Source organism: Melospiza georgiana, chromosome 2, assembly GCF_028018845.1.
Source record: "Melospiza georgiana isolate bMelGeo1 chromosome 2, bMelGeo1.pri, whole genome shotgun sequence".
Lineage (NCBI taxonomy): Eukaryota > Metazoa > Chordata > Aves > Passeriformes > Passerellidae > Melospiza > Melospiza georgiana.
Window position 1 is genome coordinate 116855307 of NC_080431.1, and position 22871 is coordinate 116878177.

The 22871-nt window shown below is 40.9% G+C and overlaps 1 protein-coding gene across 1 annotated transcript in view; it reads left to right on the top strand.

Moving 5' to 3' along the window:
* DSCAM (DS cell adhesion molecule) overlaps positions 1-22871 on the top strand; it is a 467715-nt gene that overhangs the window by 435305 nt on the left and 9539 nt on the right. Inside the window, exons 30-32 of the mRNA XM_058045375.1 lie at positions 612-761; positions 5182-5379; positions 10094-10396. Of these exons, the coding sequence (XP_057901358.1) occupies positions 612-761; positions 5182-5379; positions 10094-10396 (651 nt within the window). The remainder of the gene's footprint in view (positions 1-611; positions 762-5181; positions 5380-10093; positions 10397-22871) is intronic.

The window sequence follows — 22871 nt, forward strand, 5'->3', positions numbered from 1 at the left end:
TATATTATATTATTTCATATTATATTATTTCATATTATATTATACTATATTTATTTATTATATTTACTATATTATATTATTTCATATTATATTATATTACATTATATTATATTATATTATTTCATATTATATTATTTCATATCATATTTATTATATTATATTATTTCATATCATATTTATTATATTATATTCATTTTATTGCTATACTAAAACTGTACTAAAGAAAGAGAAAGGATACATCAGAAGGTTTTACAAGAATGAATAATAAAAACTTGTGACTGACTCAGAGGGTCCAACACAGCTGGCTGTGATTGGTCATTAAGTTAAAACAGTTCACAGGGAAACAATCAAAAATGCACCTGATGGTAAATGATCTCCAGACCACATTCCAAAGCAATCAGACAATTATTGTTTTCATTCTTTTCTGAGGCTTCTCAACTTCCCAGGAGAAGAAAGCCTGGTGGGGGGATTTTTCAGAAGCTGTGACAGTGACAGGGAGCTGCTCTGCCCGCAGTGTCCCTGGGCTCTGGACGCCTGGGGACTCTGCAAAGCTCTGAGGGAGTCAAACCCAACTTTCTGTGCTCATTTTCTGATCATTTCCCCCCTTACAGATGACAGATCCACGGTCCTGCTCACTGATGCTGACTTTGGAGAGACGTCCAAGCAGAAGTCCCTGACTGTCACCCACACTGTCCATTACCAGTCGGTGTCACAAGCCACAGGGCCCCTGGTGGATGTCTCTGATGCCCGGCCAGGAACAAGTAAGCACATCAGAAAATAGATTTTTGAGAAAGCTGTAACAAAATAAATGCTCTGCTCCTGTATTTGCATCCTCATCTTTCTGTCTGAGTGGAGAGAAATCTTTTTAGGTCAGCAGAGGACATTTTTTAGACTATTTCACTTAGTGATTCAATATGGGGGAAATTGCATATGCATCTGAAATGGAGGTGTAATTTGAAATAATTCATACCTGGCCTTCATTAAAGCAAATGCATGCTAGATTTTAATTTCCAGAATTTATTGGGTAAATTACCTTAATGGCTTTTAGTGTGTAATGCACTTTTTTTTTTTCCTCTGTGATCAATCTTTATTGTATTTCAAAAGCAACTTTCCTCTTACCTCTCTATCAGGCTAAAAAAAAAGGCAATTCTCATTATTACTTTTTCTGAAAAAGTTGTATTTCTGGCTTTAGTTATTATGGTAAATTACTTTTCCCAGATATATTCATGCCAAGTTGTTCTCCTAGTGATTAAAATACTATCATAAATTAATATACTGATGCAATTCATTTTTCTCATTCCTCTCATGAATATGTTCCATATCTATGTAAATGGGTAAAAAAAATACTAAGTTGAATGATTAGGTATGAGTTAGAAATTTTGCCAAAATGTAGTTCACTGCAGTGTTCAATTTCTGAAATCTCTTAGATTATTTCTATCCCCTGATTGTTTCAGAATTTACTTGTTGAGTTTAGTGAACTTGCTAGAATGCAGATAATTTGAAAAATCCATTTCCACCACAATCTTTTAAACAAGAGGCGTTCTAGTCCTGGCCTTGCTGCTCTTTTAGCCCTTTCATATTTTTTCAGGTCATTCCTTGAGGATGAGATTTTCTAATAAGGAAAGAGGCATCACCCCAAAACCCCATTCCTGTGTCATAACACAGAATTTTATAGCACCTTCCTCTCCAATGCCTCTTTGTGTGCAGTTCTTGATTCCTCTGCAGCCAGGGTGAGAATTCCTTCAAATTAAATGTGGATTATACTCATGTGTAAGAATATGATCTGTGTCCAGCCCTGCTAGGAAATAAAAATCCACCAGCACTTTTATTAAGCAGTGCAGATCTGATTGCAGCAGTGCATAGGGCTGGGTCAAAGCCTTCCAGGTAATGTTCTCTGGATTTAAGACACTAATCCAGCTTTGCTGCAGGCTGGGTGATGGGATTTTGTCCAGAGCCACCACTTGTGCTGTGAAGAGGAGAGCAGAGCCCAGCTGGGTGGCTCAGAGGTTCTGGACCATCCTGTCTGAGCCCACTCACGTTCACTGAGTGACAAATATTCCTTTACAGCATATTTGAAGTTTTTCCCTTCTCCTTATTTATTGATTTATGGAAGAGTTGCTCTGTGAACCTTTGCCTTGCTGAGCTCAGCTCTGTCCAGGTGTGTTTGACAGCAGAGCTGGCATAACCAGGGCACCAGCTGTGTGTCCATCCCACTGCCAGCTCTGGGATTGCTGTGCCTGTGCTGCACAGCTCAGTCCTGCTCATCAGGACATGGACTGAGCTCCTGTGGGCTGCCAGAGGCTCTCCCAGCTCATTCCTATTGCTGACAGGATCCCCCCAAGTCACAGGATCGGAGGTTGAGGTCCAGAGTGACATCTGGACACTGATCAGTCCAGCCCCTCTGCTGAAAGCAGGGTCAGCAAGGGCTGGACACAGATCCTAAACTCAGGAACAGCCCCAGATGACTTCTGAATGTCCCCAGGGATGGGAACTCCACCTCCTGTGTGGGCAGCCTGTGCCAGAGCTCAGTCTCCCTCACATTAAAGTCTTTCCTGCTGTTCAGGATGAAGCTCCCAGGTTTCTCCTTGTGGCCGTTGCCCTTGGTCTTCTCACTGGGCACCACTGACAGAAACTTGGCTCTTGTCCTCTTGCCCCTCAGGTATTTCCATACATTGATGGCATTCCCCCAAACGTTCTCTTTTCCAGAGCAGGCAGCCCCAGCACTGTTCCAGGAGCTTTCTCACTAGCACTCTCCTGTTCTCCATGTTCTCTATCACCAGCTGGGGGCTGTGTGCAAATTACAAACAGGATGAGACTGCTAGGAATGCATCTTGAGCCATCAGCATCAGTCTCATTACATGGTTTTGACAATGGGAAGATGCCATCAGCTCACATCTCAGGCAGCAGACTTAGGACTTAATGTTACAACTCACTAAAAGTTTTTTGACCAATCACACAAAGCAAAGGCACATTGACAGTAGTTCCATCCAACCACTATAAGTACCTTTGGTTAAACAATGCTTCCTTATTTCAAATACAGCACCTGCTTGTAAGCCTTAAAACACAATGCACAGAGCTCCATTATTAAGCTTCAAACTTCCTCATATCTCAGTAGATATACATTTCTGAAGCTCAGGGAGTTATTCTAGACAAGTGTTAATACACAGACCATTGTTCTATTTGTCCTTGCTTTTCTACTTCTTACATAATTTTTTGCTGACCAATCTCATGGCTACTGCTTAGCTCTAATCCCAGTTCTGCTGTCTCTGAGGCCTGCCTTTTGCAGCTTTCCAAAACCCTCTGATTTTATGGATTCCCACATTCTCCTTTGAATGAGGCTCACTCCTGGCCTCACCACAGCCACGTGCCACATTCCCAAGTGTGGGTTTGTGCCACACTGAGCATGCATTGGGATGTTGTCCATGTGAGGCAGCTGTGTGCTGCACTACCAGGAGGATCAATTATCAGTGGCTCCAGGTTCTAATTTTTCCACTGCTGTAGGGGAAAAGAAAAGGAGAAGGATCAGACCATTGTTTGTAAATAAATGCCTTGTTTCTTTGAAGCAGCAGAATACAAATTCTCACTGGGAATGCTTTGGCAGAACCCGTGCTCGGAGTCATTATCTGGGTATTGCTTTTTCTTTCCATTTCTTCTGCTAAAGTCTCTTACCTCAAAGAGTGACAACTTCACCATTTGAATGTCAAAGAACATTTTGAATAGATCTGAATTTTTCATTTCTAACACCCTTTCTATTGTTAGTGACATCCTTTCAGAAGCTTTGAAGAGAAATCCTTCAGTGCTGATGTAGTCATTCTCTATTTGCCACATAATGATTTTTCTCTTGCCCTTGCTTTGTTAGACTCACTTTCAGGGCAGAACTCATTTATTAATAAGTTCAAGGAGGTCAATTTTGGCACATAGTTTGCTTTTACAATCTTGGTCACTATATTATCTCTAAGTTAATTTAAAAAGTACAACATTGCTGACCTTAAACCAGTAGCAGATGATTTTTTAAGTTTGAGAAATTGTATTAATTTACTAATTGTTCCAAAGCAGTCAAATCTTTATGAACCTGTTCCCAGTGAAACTCTGATGGCACTATTACAGCTTATGGTTTATATCTTGGCCACTTGTTAAAATAGGAAATCTGTAGCTGATCAATACTGTTATATAGAACAGTGTGTCCAGAAGAGGGAATTATAGCCCCACATTTCTGAGCACATCTATTTCAAAACTGACAGCAGGTGCAGAGTGTTTCTGTGGGCACCTCTATGATGATAATTTGCACTTCACTTGAGGTGTGGTGTGAAATCCCTGACCAGATCTACTTGCCTTGTGCTTTTTCAGTTCTCAGAGTGGTTTTGGTGCTGGAGAACTGCTTGTCTTGGAGTAAAGGGATAATGAATGTGTCAATGGAAGAATGATGGTGCCTTCAGCTCTTCAGTTCCACCCTTGATAAAATGTAGAGTTTCATTAGAAAGAGAGTAGTTCTAGAAAAGCATCAGCAGTTTGGTAATGATCAGCATTAACACTTCATTTTTTTTCCCCAAAAAGAATGTCTTGAGTTTGGGTTTTATTAACAAAGATGATTTCAGTGGCCGTCTCCTTCTGGAAGGGAAAGTGAAGGGCCAGGCACTGATCTCTCTGCTGACCAGGGACAGGACACAAGGAAGGGAAGGTATAGGTTGGAAATCAGGAAAAAAATTTTCACTTAAAGAATAATAAAGTACTGGAATGCTCTTTCCAGGGTGGTGGTAGAGTCACCATCACCATCTCTGGATGTGTTTAAAAAAGACTGGACAGGGCACTTGGTGCTATGGTCTGGTTGAGGTGTTAGAGCATAGCTTGGACTCAATGATCTTAGAGGTCTCTTCCAACCTCATTATTCTGTGATTCTGTGAAACGTTTGGAGCTGTGACAGGGAAGGATTGGGTTGGATTTTAGGAGAAGGTGGATTTTCTTCACCCAGAGGTGTTGGATGAATGGGCATGGCCCTGAGGCTGCCAGAGCTCCTGGAGTGTTTGGATGCTGATCCAGGAACACCCAGGGCGGGATTGTTTGGGGTCTGTGCAGGGCCAGGGCTTGGACTGGATGATCCCTGTGGGTCCCTTGCAGCTCAGGACATTCTGTGATTGTGACAGGGCTGGTTTCCTACCCACCCCTCTCTGCCATCCCCCACAGATCCCACCACGAGGAGGAGTGCCAAGACCGGCCCCACCGCGCGCAACCGCTACGCCAGCCAGTGGACCCTCAACAGACCCCACCCCACCATCTCAGCCCACACCCTCACCACGGACTGGAGGCTGCCCACGCCCAGGCCAGCAGGGTCCGTGGACAAGGAGAGTGACAGCTACAGTGTCAGCCCCTCGCAGGACACAGGTACGGACAGGGCAGGGACACACGGACAGCAGCTGCTGGCATTCCCATTGCTGACAGGATCCCAGCAGCTGCTCATTCCCATTGCTGACAGGATCCCAGCAGCTCCTCATTCCCATTGCTGACAGGATCCCACAGCTGCTGGCATTCCCATTGCTGACAGGATCCTACTGCTGCCCATTCCCATTGCTGACAGGATCCCACTGCTCCTCATTCCCATTGCTGACAGGATCCCAGCAGCTGCTGCTCATTCCCATTGCTGACAGGATCCCAGCAGCTGCTGCTCATTCCCATTGCTGACAGGATCCCACAGCTGCTCATTCCCATTGCTGACAGGATCCCAGCAGCTGCTGCCCATTCCCATTGCTGACAGGATCCTACTGCTGCCCATTCCCATTGCTGACAGGATCCCACTGCTCCTCATTCCCATTGCTGACAGGATCCCAGCAGCTGCTGCTCATTCCCATTGCTGACAGGATCCCAGCAGCTGCTGCCCATTCCCATTGCTGACAGGATCCCACAGCTGCTGCTCATTCCCATTGCTGACAGGATCCCACAGCTGCTCATTCCCATTGCTGACAGGATCCCAGCAGCTGCTGAATCCAATTGCTGACAGGATCCCAGCAGCTGCTGCTCATTCCCATTGCTGACAGGATCCCACAGCTGCCCATTCCCATTGCTGACAGGATCCCAGCTCCTCATTCCCATTGCTGACAGGATCCCAGCTGCTCAGTCCCATTGCTGACAGGATCCCAGCAGCTGCTGGCATTCCCATTGCTGACAGGATCCCACAGCTGCTGCTCATTCCCATTGCTGACAGGATCCCACAGCTGCTCATTCCCATTGCTGACAGGATCCCACAGCTGCCCATTCCCATTCTGACAGGATCCCACAGCTGCTCATTCCCATTGCTGACAGGATCCCAGCAGCTGCTCATTCCCATTGCTGACAGGATCCCACAGCTGCTGCTCATTCCCATTGCTGACAGGATCCCACAGCTGCCCATTCCCATTGCTGACAGGATCCCACAGCTGCTGGCATTCCCATTGCTGACAGGATTCCACAGCTGCTCATTCCCATTGCTGACAGGATCCCACTGCTGCTGCTCATTCCCATTGCTGACAGGATCCCACAGCTGCTGCTCATTCCCATTGCTGACAGGATCCCACAGCTGCTCATTCCCATTGCTGACAGAATCCTCCCAAGTCACAGGATCAAAGGTTGAGGTCCAGAGGGACATCTGGGCACTGATCAGTCCAAACCCTCTGCCTAAAGCTGGGTCAGCAAGGGCTGCTGGCTCAGGAACATCCCCAGATGGATTCTGAATGTCCCCACGGGTGGGAGCTCCACCTCCTGGGTGGGCAGCCTGTGCCACCTGTTCTGTTCCTGGGTGTGCCTTGTTTGGAGCTCAGGTGTTGTTGCTCTTCCCTTGCCAGGATGGATTTTTCCGTAGGTTATTTATGAGGGGTGCCAAAAATGCTTGTAGTGATAATGACAACAAATATTGTGCCTCTGGTTCGCCATTCCACGCACATCCTTTAGAAGACATTCTTCCTTTGAAAGACAAGGTGGTAAATTTTCCTGTAGCTTCCTGAACCAAAAAGCAAAAGTAGGAGAATTTAACTAGGAATGGACAATATTAATCAGCAAGAATATCCTTGAGTCATATCTGGAATAATTTTAGGATCTGAACAACCTTCAGGTTAGTATTTTTTATTCTTCCTGTTCGTGTAATATGTTCATTCTCAGTGGGAAGGAGAAGGAGAGGAAAAAAAAGAGAAAACTCTGGAATTAGAGTCCAAGTAAAAATGCATTCCTAGCACTGAATTCTGTAGCAGCTGGCCAGGATTTCCCTGAGAAACAGCATGGGGTTTATTCCTCTGGAAGACAAATGGGGAGACACTGAACACATATTTTGCCTGCAGCCCTCATGTCTTCTTGATGCCTTCACATCATAAATGCAGCTGGGAAAAAAAAAGCTTTCTCCACTGTCTTATGCTGAAAAAGCAACAAAAAAGGCAAATAAATTATTAAATTATTAAGTAGAGGAACCATCATGAAGTAAATCTAATAAAGGTTAAAAAAGAATAAATGTAAAATATTTCTCAAAGGGAACTCTGACCAAAATGAAGCCAGGCTTGCTCTGGTTTCCTCAGAAGAAATTGCCAACTGTCTCTCCTGATTTTAGGAGAAGGGTGTTCATGATGTGTTAGAGCTACAAAGCAGTGGATGTGAGTGGCTTTTCACCATAAAAACCAATATGACTGATTTGTTTTCTGTATAAGAACAAGTATCTGACTTCACTCATATTTAGTGATTTACAGCCTTTCTCAATATTTCATAATTCACCCTCTTAAACCCCCATGTTTTCTCCATGGGGTTATGGCAGTCACTGGATTCCTCCAGTCAGCTGACAACCTTCAGGTAGAATGATCATAAATTTTTAAAGTTATTAAATATACAAATCTAAATATAAATAGAAAATCTCCTCTCAGAAACCCTTTCTGTAGACACTCCAGACTGCAGGTGCATTTGGATGTGTTCCAACCTGTTGTCACCCAAGGATATTTTCCAATATGTGTGGCAAAGGGTGTAGAAATTAAATTTACTGTGTGGTTTAGTAGATAAACTACATCCAATTATGTAAACAGACTTTATAATCTATATTTTAACAAGCTTCTTTTCTACTCCGTCTCTACCTTTGAGCTCACGGTGATTTATGTGAGGGATAGCAAGCTTTAGATCAAGGAAGCTTTTCTTGTGCCAGAAAGCAGCTCTATTACACCACTTGGTTTCTGGGAAAAGAGTAGAGTCCATTTAATTTAAGTGCTTCAGAAGTTTAAAACTTTCAAATAAACATATGTAGCCAAATTATGTGTTCAAGAATCAATTGAGCTAATGTGCACATTTGATCACTTCTCCAATCTGGAGTTCAGATTTCAGGAGCTGGTTGATGCAGTTGATATTTGGCAGAATTTAGCACTTATCAAAACAATTCCAGGCTTACAAAGCAGCAGCTTTTGAGCTTAGGAGAAATGCCTGGCAGCATTTCATAGCTGTGACCGAGTTCTGATGTTCTAACTAGAGGCCATTAGAAATTTCCTGATCAATCTGTATTCGTGAAGTCCAAGAAGTTTCATAAAGTTCACTCTGGGCTTGGATATATCAAATCCAAAGTAGGCATGAGGCAGATTGGTTCTGGAATATTCTCCCTCTTGGCATGGGAGATGGGAAGCTGCAGGTCCTGAACTTTAATGGACCAAGCTGTGACCTTTGCGTGACCACGATATTCACACACACTGCTCCATGGCACTGGTCAGCTGCTGCCTCCTGGGAGTTTCCAGTTGACCAGAAATGTGGGGAGACATCACTGAGGTCTGCCGTACAAATCAAATGTGAAAAACAGAGTGATGTTTCCCGTGGGTGGAAAGAAAAAAAAAGAAATAAAAAGCAAAAAGAAAGAAAAATCAAATGAAACCCTGTTAAGTTCTGGTCAGCTCCAAATCTTAAGCAAGTTAGAGCAGAAGTAGTTGTCATTTTAAATAATGGATGGTCGTGTTTAAAAGTGGCAGGAGTATCATTCTTTGTGCACAATGAAAACTGATGCAGGGGTGCAGGCACACAATAAAAAAGATAAAGATTTGCAATAATGACACGCTCGCCTCTGGCTGCTGCAGGAGGTCCATTTTTATGAATTAGCTATTACACTGTGCCTGTTTATTGAACATCACCAACAATGTCTGAAATTGCACAGATCTTGTGATGAAACATGACTTCTGCCCAAGGAACTTTTTAAAGTCCTCTGCCCTTCCAGCCCACTGGATAGAAACACTGTGGGTGCAAAGCCCAGCAATTCTGTCCCTGCAGAAATGAGCCCTGCATTTCCAGAGTGCTTTTTAATGGATCAGTAGCCATTTACATCTTCAATAACTGTGTTGTTTAAGAAATATTGATATTCTCAGGAACTCATCAGCAGAAAAGAACAGCTTGTAGGTCATAATAACCTGTGTGTCAAATATGAATTCCCTCATTAGCTTCAGCAGCACTGAAAAAAGGCAACTGGATGACTGCAGGCTGTAGTTGCCAAATATTGCTTTCTGAAGACCTTTGTTCTGAATGAAATGAGTTTGTGTTTTATCTGGTGTCTAGAGAGATAATATCTGAGAGCTACTGCCTTCCTTTTTGACCTTTGTTCTCAGCACTTTCCAAAAAAAAGAAAATTTTATATATATATATATATATGATGGAAACAGGACAAAAAGACTTTCCTTTCTCATCTGTACATAGCCCCAGTGAAATATTTCTGAGATGCATTAAAAAGATAGTGTAAAAAAGCTGTTTCTTATTTTGCAAAATCTGGTTTGTGGGTTTGAAACCTTTTGAAGGCATTTCAGGGTTAGATAAATGGGGTTTTTTGTTGAAAAACTAATATTTTTCATGTAGTAAAGGTTATTTTTCATAAAAGAAACATGAATTTAATGCTAAGGCACCTAATGCTGCTCACAGGATAAGGCTTCACTTTAGATTATCTGTAATTGTCGAGTTCCTGACTAAAGTAACACTTGTGCAGGCATTTGAAGCAGATTCATTTAAATCACCTTGATAATTTCAAGTGCTCTCTGCTTTACTCTGAAATATCACGCTCGTGGCTTCCCACCTAAAACCAGATGTGTGCAGATGTTTTCTCTCTCCCCATTTTCCCCTTCCCGCCACTCAGACCGGGCGAGGAGCAGCATGGTCTCCACAGAAAGTGCCTCCTCCACCTACGAAGAGCTGGCCAGGGCCTACGAGCACGCCAAGATGGAAGAGCAGCTGAGGCACGCCAAGTTCACCATCACGGAGTGCTTCATATCAGACACGTCCTCGGAGCAGCTCACGGCAGGGACCAACGACTACACGGACAGCCTGACGTCCAGCACGCCGTCCGAGTCGGGCATCTGCAGGTTCACTGCCTCCCCCCCCAAGCCTCAGGACGGAGGGAGGGTGATGAACATGGCAGTTCCCAAGGCACATCGCCCAGGTGAGGCAGCAGGGACAATGTTTGGGGCACCCCAGGGAGGGTTTGACACCGTGGCCAGGCTGGGGAGAGGGTGGATCACAGCGTCTCCTGATAGTCACAGATGTAGCTGGGGTGTTGTATTTGCAGGGGTGCCAGGAATGATGCATCTGACTCCATCTTCTCAGAGGCTAATTTATTACTTTATGATACTATACTATACTATACTAAAGAATACAGAAAAGATACTGAATGCTAAAAAGATAATAATGAAAACTCGTGACTCTTTCCAGTCCTGACACAGCTTGGCCCTGATGGGCCAAAGAGTCAAAACAGATTCCCACCAGAATCCAATCAGAAGGCTAATTTAATACTTTATTATACTATATTATATTAAAGAATACTATACTATACTAAAGAATACAGAAAAGATACTGAATGCTAAAAAGATAATAACAAAAACTCGTGACTCTCTCCAGAGTCTCAACACAGCTTGGTACTGGTTGGCCATTGAGTCAAAACAACTCACACCAGAATCCAATCAGAAGGCTAATTTATTACTTTATAATACTATATTATATTATACTATATTAAAGAATACTATCCTATACTAAAGAATTAGGAAAGGATACTTACAGAAGGCTAAAAAGATAATAATGAAAACTCGTGACTCTTTCCAAAGTCCCGATACAGCTTGGCCCCAGTTGGCCAATGAGTCAAAAGACTCCTACCAGAATCCAATCAGAAGGCTAATTTATTACTTTATTATACTATATTATATTAAAGAATGCTATACTATACTAAAGAATACAGAAAACATACTTGCTGAATGCTAAAAAGATAATAATCAAAACTCGTGACTCTTTCCAGAGTCCTGGCACTGGTTGGCCAAAGAGTCAGAACAACTCACACCAGAATCCAATCAGAAGGCTAATTTATTACTTTATTATACTATTTTGTATTAAAGAATACTATCCTATACTAAAGAATTAGGAAAGGATACTTACAGAAGGCTAAAAAGATAATATTGAAAACTTGTGACTCTTTCCAGAGTCCTGACACAGCTTGGCCCCAGTTGGCCAAAGAGTGAAAACAACTCACACCAGAATCCAATGAAACAATCACCTGTGGGTAAACAACTCCAAACTCATTCCACAGGAGCACAACACAGGAGAAGCAAATGAGACAAGAATTGTTTTCCTTTTCTCTGAGACATTTCAGCTTCCCAGGAGAAAAATCCTGGGCGAAGGGATTTTTTCAGAGAATGTGAATGCCATACTGGGGATTGTGCTGATGTCTTTTCGGGGCTACCTAAAAACAGAGGGCCAAAAAAATTAGAGAATAAAAGGCAGTTCTATTTATTGAAAGGCCTTCAGGTACATTTTGGGCAGATGAAGCCTCCTCCCAGGGGCTACTCCCATAATGGATGATGGGTCGGGGGTTTTCACACTTTTGTAAGTTTGATCCATTTCAATATTGGGGAGTTAATCTTCCAATTACAGCTGCAGGTAATGGAGTAATTTACCCCAAGTTTGCTCCCCCCCACCTCACTTTTGTCTACATTTCTTGGAGCTCAAGACAATGAGGTGTCCTTGATTCCTAGGCCTGGAGAGGAATTGTTATGTCTGACCAAACTGGGAAAGCAGCAGCTCACACTGTGTATGGAGTTTAGAGTTATACACTGAAGAATTGCAGGACTACAAATACATGAAAAATAGAAAAGCTAAAATCCTAATCCCAGCTAATGGAACACGTGAGCATATTCTCCCACATACAGAAAACGTGGGAATTCAGGAGCAGGAAGAGGCTGGCTGAGCCATCAAATCCACTCCTCACACTTGCAGCCATCAGGCCATTGACCCTCCTGGGATAAATAAGACCATATGTGGGTGCATCTGCCCATCTCCAGCTCCAACCAGCCTGGAATAAACCCCCTCTCACTGTGCTGCCTCGTGCTTGGGAGCCAAAGCTGGCTCTCATTAACTGCTGATAAAGACAGATTGCAGGAGATGAGCCTGTCCCTTCTGCCTTGTGGCTTGTCAGACTTGTAACAAGCCTGGAGCTGTTCCACTCCTCTCTTTGACATCACCTAATATCAAACTTGGGATATCTAAATCAGGAGGGAACAAAATAAAGGAGAAAATTAAGGCTTCAGCTCCTTGCTGCCTGAAGGTGTGTTGAAATGTATTTACAAGGGTTAAGCCATAGTGTGCACCAGCCAGACTGCTTCTGAGTTTGTTATCAAAGCCTCAAGAATTCATCAAAGCTACTGAAAAATTGTACTAAATTATAATACATAAACAAATTGTATGAAATTGAAAATATAATAAAATTAAATACTATAAAAATAATAAATTATAATAAAATTATAAAATATAATTAAAATTATAATAAGTAAATTTTACTAAATTTAAAAAGAAGAGACTAAGAAACCAAATATCAGGACCACAAAAACTGAATAACAAAAAACTATAAAACAGCTAAACTATAACCAATCATATACTCCAAAAAATGCAAACAAAAACCAAATAAACAATAAAAAAAACCAATAAAAATGTACACTTAATAATTTATAAATTCTATAAATATATATAATATAAACAATAAACAACTTCTACTTAATTGTATAATCAGTTATACAGAAATCCTAAATTTTCCACAAAGGCACTTGAGGCTCAGTCACATTTTCAGATCACAAACATGGTGTTTCTGCTGATACCTTAATTCCCAACAGCACAGGCAAGTTATTTGTGATACTCTGAGATCAAGCAGGTTATAAAATCTCAGAAGATTTGTCAGTCTTTGTTACAGGATACAGGATGTGACACAGCAGAGTAGGATTCAAATGGGAAAAAGGCATAATTCTATTTGTTTGCTTTCTGAAAACATGATTTATTTTATTTTCTTTTGCATTATTTAATTTTATTTTGTTTTATTTTATTTTATTTTTTATTATTTTATTTTATTTTGCAATTTTGCCAGTGTGAGTGCTGCTACTCAGATCCACATAAAGTAATCAGAGGTGCTGATCTATGTGAAAAAGAGTAATGAACAATCTCTGGAGGGTCTTTTGTTCAATATTCACCATAACAAGCTGTGGTTGTGAGGACAGAGGAGTGGAAGGAAGGATCAGCAAGGGTCATTCAAAAGCAGGAACACTGAAAAGAAAGCATCAAAGGTTGGGCTGGAGAAAGCTAAAAGAAAAATGTGGGAAGAAAAAGCCCAAGCAGACGAGAGACAGTTATAATACTCCAGGCAGGAAATTAGTGTGTCACACAGATAGATTAGAGGGAAAATAAGTAAGAAATAAAGTAGTGGGAGAAATTGCTGATTTCTGTGTAGTCACAGGGTAGAACCACAAACCCAGGAGCTGTAGAAAATAGATAAAGATAGGAATAATTTTCATTTCTAGCTCCAAAGGAGTAAGATAAATATTTGTCCCTGCTCTGCTAAAGGGAAGCATCTGCATTCACAGCTAAGTCAAAAACTGAACTCTTTCCTTCCAAGCAGTCAACAGATATTTTTTATCATTTCTTTAACAAATATCTTGCTATCTTTCCTTTCATGTTCCAAGTGCATATTTAATTTTGCATATTTAGTATTTGGAAATATTCTAATGTATTCCATATAAATCTGATTTCCTTGAGGGCAGATAAACCCAAAATTTGGTCCCTGTGCTTGAGTAAAAAAATCTTCCAGAACAGCCTTAGGGCCCCTCCAGTGATTTACAGACTTGTACTCATGTTTAGCTCTGTTATTTTTAATAGCTTTATTTTTTTTCCTTATTTTTCTGATTAGCTTTAGCTTTCGTTTGCAGCAAAGAAATTAAATATATTATAAAATTAATAATTAGCTTCATTACCTTGAAAGAATAATTGAATGTTCCAGTGGGGCAATTTGAATGTTGACCCATAAATATTGAATAATGCATTATTAAAGTCATTTTATGAAGGGTTTTAAACAAAACATATGGATAGAAAGAACTTTCAGCAGTAGCAGACAGAACAATATTTTAATTTTCAAGTCAGTGAGGAAACATTTACTGGGCATCTTTCTTCTTTTACCCACCACTTCAGAAATTTGCCAGAGGTAATTTGTAATTCAAATACAATTAATCAAAGTCATTCTCCATTTAAGGACGTGGTGAAGAAATAAAAAACTTCAGGTGTTTGGTTTCAGTAGACAAGAACATTTGAGATAAATCACTGTGCTGCTTCAGCACACTTTCATTCTTCCTCTAAGTAAATCTTTTCTTTCAAGAGAACTTTCACCTGTTTTCATGGTGCTTTGCTTTTCTTCTCAGCCAATTCAATTTTCCTGGGGAAATGTCACTTCCAATCCCTTCTGCCTCTTCTACCTAATTTCTGTCCTCCCTTTTCAAACTGCTGCCTGTTGCATCTTATGGGTGCAGTAAAGTTTTGAGGGTTTGCAATAAGTACTGTTTGTTTTTCAAAATAATTCCCAGCAATTACAAGACAGCCTGAAGACAGACTGTGAGAAAAAAAACTTATTTTGATAAATGGGGCATTTGGAAATGAATCCACCCAATGGCAAAGCTGAAAATTAATTCTCAGAAGGTAACTCTCAGGCGTTGCTGGTGAATTCCTGGGATGGAGATGAGGCTCAGAGGTTCCTGCATCCTCCTTTTTGTCCTCCTCTTAGACAGGAGTGACATTTGCTCTTCTCCAGTCTTGAGGCACTTCTGCCAATCCCACGGTCACTCGCAGGCTATTGACAGGGCCCTCAATGGCATCTGCCAGTTCCCTCAGCCCTTGTGGGCACATCCCCTCAAAGTCCCTGCATTTACACATACCCAGCTTGCTTAAGCACTCCCTGACATGATCCGTGCCCACCAGGGCTGAGTCTCTTGCTCCAGACTGTTCCACTGATCTCCTGGACCTGGGATTCCTGAAGGCTGCTCTGGCCAGGGAACATTGAGGCCAGCAAAGCATTCAGGGTCTCAGCCTCTTCCATGTCCTGTGTCACCAGGTTCCACTCAGCAGTGGGGCCACAGTTTCCCTGGCCTTCCTGTTGTCACCATAAACTTGCAGAAGACCCTTTCCTTTTCTCCTTTCCTCTTCCTTTCCTCTTCCTTTCCTTTCCTTTCCTTTCCTTTCCTTTCCTTTTCCTTTCCTTTCCTTTCCTTTCCTTTCCTTTCCTTTCCTTTCCTTTCCTTTCCTTTCCTTTCCTTTTCCTTCCTTTCCTTTCCTTTCCTTTCCTTTCCTTTCCTTTCCTTTCCTTTCTTTCCTTTCCTTTCCTTTCCTTTCCTTTCCTTTCCTTTCCTTTCCTTTCCTTTCCTTTCCTTTCCTTTCCTTTCCTTTCCTTTCCTTTCCTTTCCTTTCTTTCCTTTCCTTTCCTTTCCTTTCCTTTCCTTTCCTTTCCTTTCCTTTCCTTTCCTTTCCTTTCCTTTCCTTTCCTTTCCTTTCCTTTCCTTTCCTTTCCTTGAAATTTCCTTTCCTTGAAATTTCCTTTCCTTGAAATTTCCTTTCCTTGAAATTTCCTTTCCTTTCCTTTCCTTTCCTTGAAATTTCCTTTCCTTGAAATTTCCTTTCCTTGAAATTTCCTTTCCTTTCCTTGAAATTTCCTTTCCTTTCCTTGAAATTTCCCTTTCCTTGAAATTTCCTTTCCTTGAAATTTCCTTTCCTTTCCTTGAAATTTCCTTTCCTTGAAAATTTCCTTTCCTTTCCTTGAAATTTTCCTTGAAATTTCCTTGAAATTTCCTTGAAATTTCCTTTCCTTGAAATTTCCTTTCCTTGAAATTTCCTTTCCTTGAAATTTCCTTTCCTTTCCTTTCCTTGAAATTTCCTTTCCTTGAAATTTCCTTTCCTTTCCTTGAAATTTCCTTTCCTTGAAATTTCCTTTCTTTGAAATTTCCTTTCCTTGAAATTTCCTTTCCTTGAAATTTCCTTGAAATTTCCTTGGAATTTCCTTGAAATTTCCTTCCCTTTCCCCTTTCCCATCTTTGACATCCCTGAAGAGATTCAACTTCAGCTGGGCTTGAGCTTTCCTAACCCCATTTCTGAATGTCTGGACAATGTCTCTGTATCCCCTCTGGTTATTCTTTCCTGCTTCCACCCTCTTGGGAATTCCCTCTCTGTGTCTGAGTTTTGCCAGGAGCTTTTTCTTCGTCCATAGAGGTCTCCCAGAATTTTTTCCTGAGTTTCTGCTCACTGAGCCTGGAGAAGGTGATCCTTGAACATCAACCAGCTCTCCTAGACAGGAGGACACTCAGCTGAGTACAAGCAGCTGTAGATGTTTTCTGCATCATTGTCCTCACACCAGGCCAAAACTTCGAAGTACATGGAAAACATTTTTTTAAGCAGTCTTTAATTTAAAAAAAAATATATATTCAGGAGTTTCTCTGAGTTTTCAAAAGGAAATTAAACATGGAAGTAAGATATTTTTAAATTAATTCCAACATTTGGTGTTTTGAAAGCATGTCCCACACATCCTTGTGTTCTAATCTTCACAACACCCCAAGCAGATTATTTGGAAAAAAGATAGAAAAGATCAGATTAGAAGATTTCCCAGTGCAGCTGTGGCTGCCCTGGATCCCTGGCAGTGCCCAAGGCCAGGTTGGACATAGGGACAGTGGAAGGTGTCCCTGCCCATGGCAGGGGTGGCACTGGATGGGCTTTAAGGTCCCTTCCAACCCAAACCATCCCATGATTCTGTGATTATTTGTAGTTCATGCCTCATCATGACCTTAAAGAGAGAATTGGAGCAGTAAAAGCAGCACAGCAGGATTTTAAAGCTCTGGGATGATAAATCCCATCCTTTACAAAAGTGGCTCCTCTCAGCTCCTGTGCAGTGTTAAAATCCTTCATGCTGTAAAAATGGTGGCAACACATTGTTTTCATTGCTTCTTTCTCAGCATCAAAACTCCCAGAAATTTGGGGTTTGGATTTTTTTTCTCCTCCCCACATCTGTCATTAAATACCAGTTTGGTTTGTAAGATCAGATCCTCAAGGAATCATTTAAGCAGAGCAAAACTGAGGCAGTTTTCATTATAAATATTCATAAATTTCAACAATTGTAAACCCAAGTTTACCTGTGAGGTTGACAAATGAGTCAGTCCCTCATCCTCCCAGAAAGGGACAGAAATTGGAAAGAAATGCACTCTCTTCCTACCTCCCACTGTGCCATCAAAGAGCCTGTAATGTAGAAAAATGGAAGATAATTGTAGAGGTCAAAGAGTTTTATAATAATGTTCCTTTTTTTCTGTTTTAAGAATAATACTCACAAATTGAGTTATCATAACAATTATTCTTCACTGCAATAACATTGCTGGAGCAGTTTATTAAAAATAGATTCCCATTATTATAATTTTAAATCTCAGTAATAGCCTCAGCCAAGAAGCCTGTTGGTTTTTTCTTCTCTTTACTCCCAAATTATTGTGCTGGAGGAAAGAACCACTATTAACTGGGAAATATTTTGATATTTTTGCATCCCAAGTACTATTTATGTCTGGGGTTCTTTTGTGGACAGACCACTTACTTGTATCCCCTGGCAATGGAGTTCATGCTTGGAAGGAATAACATCACATGAGGGCTTGAATGGGAAATATCTAGAAAATTTTCATTTCTTTCAATTTGCAGAAACTTCCTTTCCCACAGGGGTGCTGCAAAATCAGACCCCCAGTTACATTTTTCTCTTTTGCTAATCAGCAGTAAAAAGAAGCTTTGATTATATTTGACATTGCCTTTAAGGGCAATGTGTGACTTGGACCAGGAATTTCTCTACCTGATGTCACAAAACAAGTTCAGGGTCATTTTTGACCATCCCACCTCCTCAAAAGTGGGGAGTGATCACATGAAGGACTGAAGCACCCCAAATATGATCCCAGAGAAGAAATGTCTCTCAGGGGGTGTATCAGACTAGTAGATTTGGAAATCCATTTAAAGCATCCCAAGATTTTATATCTCAGAACTTCCTCCATAAACTTTCAGCTGGTGAAAGGAACCAGTTTGGAAAGAAGCCTGCTCGTGAGTGGGGACAAATAGCATTTTTGGAGAGGCAAACCCTGGAAAAAATATTTTTTAGGGACTGATTTTACAGTTATGAAGATATCAGGGACACTCCACTCTCCATAGGGAACCTGGCTGCTTTCCTAGGATTTTACTCCTGCTGTCCTTGTGTTCTTGGGTGGTGGGCAAGAACTTTTCTCTCCTCTCCATTTTCCATCCCTTCTCCATGGCCCCCATGTCCCAGAGGAGATTTGGCCAGCTGAAATTGCCTTTTAACATCAGCCCAAGGCCAGGCTCTCAACCAAGCCCTCACCATCCAGATTTGGGCACTTTTTGGGTTTTTACAGCTGGGCATCTCAGTCCAGCAGCCCAAAGACAAACGCTTAAACCTACTGCATATTAACTAGGAAAAAACCACTGATTTAACCTCTCCAGCTTTGCTGAATGATCAGGTTCTCTCCGTTTTTCAAATACCTTAATTAGCATTTTTGACCCAATTTAGAAGTTCCTCGCTGTTTTGACTAATCCTGATGATTGAACAGCAAAGCCTTACCATGTAGACAAGCCTTGAGCTAAAGAATGCGAGTACTTTATTAAAAGATTTACAAGGGTCCCTTAAATGCAGTCTGGGTATCACCTGCAGTGCCTAAATGTTGTTTTAAACACCCAAGTCGAGAAACAAATCTTCTTTTCCAGAATTCAGTCACTGCAGCTAAAAATAAGCTGCTTAGCATAATGAGAAAAATAAGAATCAGGCAGCAGGGGAAGGCACAGTATTTTTCCAGTGTCAGCCCCAAGATGTGAACTCTTTTTCTGTGAGTTCTGGGGTGAAGGAGCTCTTTCCCTGTGACACAGGGATTGGAGTCCATTGAGGAACGGGATTTTTGTTGGAAAGCTGCTGACAGAGCTCCACTGGTTGTGACTGAATTCAACACTAATTTGGCCACAGGGGATTCAGCAAAGGCTGGGACTCTTGGCAGCTCACCTTTAGTCTCCTTTCCCCATGCCCACTGTATTATCCTGACTAAAAATGGGGAGTAATTCCATTAATTCCATTGTTTCCAGATCCAAAACTGAATTTCTTGAAGATGCAGATGAATCTATGTATCTTTGTGTTGTTGTTGTTCAGAAATCACAAAGCAAAGCACACAAAGGCTGAGATATGGATTGTTTTCTGTTCTGGTTTTAAATTTGCACTGTCTGGTTTGAAATACAGAATATATATGAAATATATATATATATATATATATATATATATATACATATACACACATATATATACACACACATACATATATGAAAAATATATATCTATATGTATACACACATATATATATACATACATATATGAAATATATATATGAGAAATATATATATGAAATATATATATATGAAATATTTGAAATAGAATATATATGAAAAAATAAGAATATATATACACACAGTGTGTATGAAGTGTATACAGAACAGAGAAATCCCCATCCATCCCCATCCCGACTCTACAGTGGTAGACCAAGATCCAGTTTAGAGAGAAGTACATAAGGAGACAAATCAAAATAAGCAGGTGGAAAAACAGAAGGAGAGGCAGAGAGTGGGGAAAATAAACCTTCTTGCCTACACTTTTAACAGTAGTAAATACTCTTAGCATGACTGTTAATTTGTACATATACTTATGTATGTGTTGAAATTACTCCTCTAGATGAGCATCTCTAATGTTTCCATATGAAATCCTTCTGTGCATGGAACACCTTCTCTTTATTTTCTGCTGCGCTGTTGGAAAAGCAGGAGCTCATCACAAAGAGACAGACTGTGCCATTTGCTGCTTGTCCTGGAAATGGCACATCAGTGATGAGAGGAAATTGCCTTTATCTTGTCTCAGCTTTTATTTCTGTGGAGTATCAGGAGCTTTTTCTCCTTCAGCTGAGAAAAGCAGAATGTTCTGCAGGGATGAAAACCATTTAATTCTGCATTTAATTTGATGTGACTACATACGTGATATCATTGGCTTTGGTTTTTGTTCTGGTGGATTTGCAGACAGGAAGGCTCACACTGCAAGTTTTTTAACCATGCCAGTACAATAAAAATGAACTTAAACAGGTTCAGATCAGAAGCTGAAATAAATATTCTGAGATCAGAAAGGAAAACAAAATCAGTATGAATCTTGAGTTTAAACAGGACAGCTGTTCAGTTACAAGGTTTCTGTGCAATTGTGATGTGGAAGTCTCATTTTAGGTACTACAGGAGATGTCTGCAACATAAATTCAAGTCATTGGTGGCACTGGAACAGGTTTTCCAAAAAAGCTGAGGCTGCCTCATCCCTGGATGTGTTCAGAGCCAGGCTGGACTGGGCTTGGAACAACCTGGGAGAGTGGAAGGATTTGAAACTAAATGATCTTTAACATCCAACTCAAACCCTTCTGTGAGTCTGTGATTAAAGTAATGTAAATTATTTTTAAAATTTTCACCTCTGAATCAGTGATAGTGGTGTTAGGAAGGGATATTTTATTTAGAGGAGAGAAACAAGTGGGTACCAATTCCTCAAAGACACTGTGAGGAGTGTGTAGCAGCAAAATCACCTTTTCCTGTTGTGCCTAATTCATTCTTTATTTTGATTTCAAAATTAACACTGACTTTGGGAAAAAACCAAACTCTTCAGGATACTCAGGGGGTTCAGGTTCAGGATACTCTTGGGGTTTTTTTTTCTATTATTTCTAGACTAAAATTCGCACATTAAGAATGTGCACATTCCCTCCCCCCAAGAATGCCCATTTTCTGTCTTTTGATTGGTAAAACTTAACAAAATATATATTATTAAAAGTGAGCTTCTTTTAAAATTTAATTTTGGTTTTCTAAAGTGGGTTATTTGCTTTGTGATATATATATATATATATATATATATATATATATATATATATATAAGCTGCAGCTATTAGACTACCCATGTTGTCTGTAGCTTTAGACACATTTGATTGAGCTGTAGTTACTGAAGAGTTTTATGCCTTAAGCAAGGATTACATTTATCAGTGAATTTTCAGCTACCTTCGTGTTCTTACAGTCATAACTTGAATATTAAACTGTTAAAACTACCAGCAAAATTTCCAAGTCAAACCAAAGATGCTGTGTCCACTTCAATTAACACAACAAATATTTTAGAGCACTTCTGTTAAGTGTCCTAACTTGAACCTCACTTCTATAAAATTAGATTTTTAATTTTGAAAATGCCAAATAATTTCACCTTCGCAGTGTTGGGACATAGTGTATGTGATTTTTGCTGTCAGCTCAAGGCTGGGTTTCCATCCAGACAAGAACAGATCCAGCCCTGCTTTAAGGTCCTTACAGACATTTACATTTAATTTACATGACTTAATTAAGTCAGGCTCTGTTATTCCCCCTGTGCCAAGAGGACCTCAGTGCAATCTGAGCCCTACAGGAGAGCTGGCACCACGACACCTGAAAATGGAAACCAAACCTTACCGTGCTTGTGCTCTTCTTGGAAATTAAAGCAGGAAATCATATCACTAGAGAAAAAAAACCTTTAGTTTTAACAGTCCTAATCTGATTGTAATTATGGCCTGTGCCATCCATGGAAGAGCTTTATGTGCTGCCCTTAAAGCACAGCTCTGCAGGTGGATTTCAGCATGGAAAAATTCAGCATCCCCAATTTAAATGTGAGAGCTGTGAGAACCCCGGGTTCCAGAGGATTAATTAACAAAAATTGAGTGCTGCACCTCGTCAGCAGCACCCAGGGGATTCAGAGCAATGGACCTGGGGAGAGTGAGTCACAGAAATTCCTGCAGAACTCCCCCTAACTCAGCAGGGAGCAGGGCAGGGCTGGTGTTGGTTTCCTGCTGTAGCCTGACCTGCCCAGCTCTATGGGCAGTGGTTTTGCTCTCCTGTTGCTGTGCCATGGTCAGGTTTATCCCTGAATTCACAGGGAAAAACCTGAATTGCTGCTGTCAGTGTTGGAATCCTGCTGGTGCTCCCTCCCTGTCCATCTCGGAGCCTGATGTTGGAAAATCCCAGCTCTACAGAGACAGAGCAACTGAGAAGCTTTTTAAAAGATTTTATTCCATTATCAGTCTCATAGAAAGGTGAGACACAAAAGATGTAAAACTCAGCACCATTCTATCAGAAGCCACCCTATTTCCTGGTTACAATACCCTATAAATGTATTTCAGCCTATTAGCTTTTGCCACACAATGCTGCTAATACTTCTAACAGCACCTATTATTTTGAAAATGCCAAATAATTTCACCCTCCCAGTGTTGGGACACAGTGTGTGTGATTTTTGCTGTCAGCCAGCCCAAGGTAACCAGCAGCAGGGGTTTCCATCCAGACAAGAACAGATCCAGCCCTGCTTTCAGGTCCTTTTATTAAGACCTTATAAATAATATTTCACCTATTATTTTACCCCCTGTGGTCTTGCTACAATGCATCTTTCACAGTTCTAATTCTCAAAAATATCTGGTCTTTTTGCAAGGCCATCTTTTGAAACTTGCTTCTAGTTTAATCTCTTTCTCAACCATGTCATC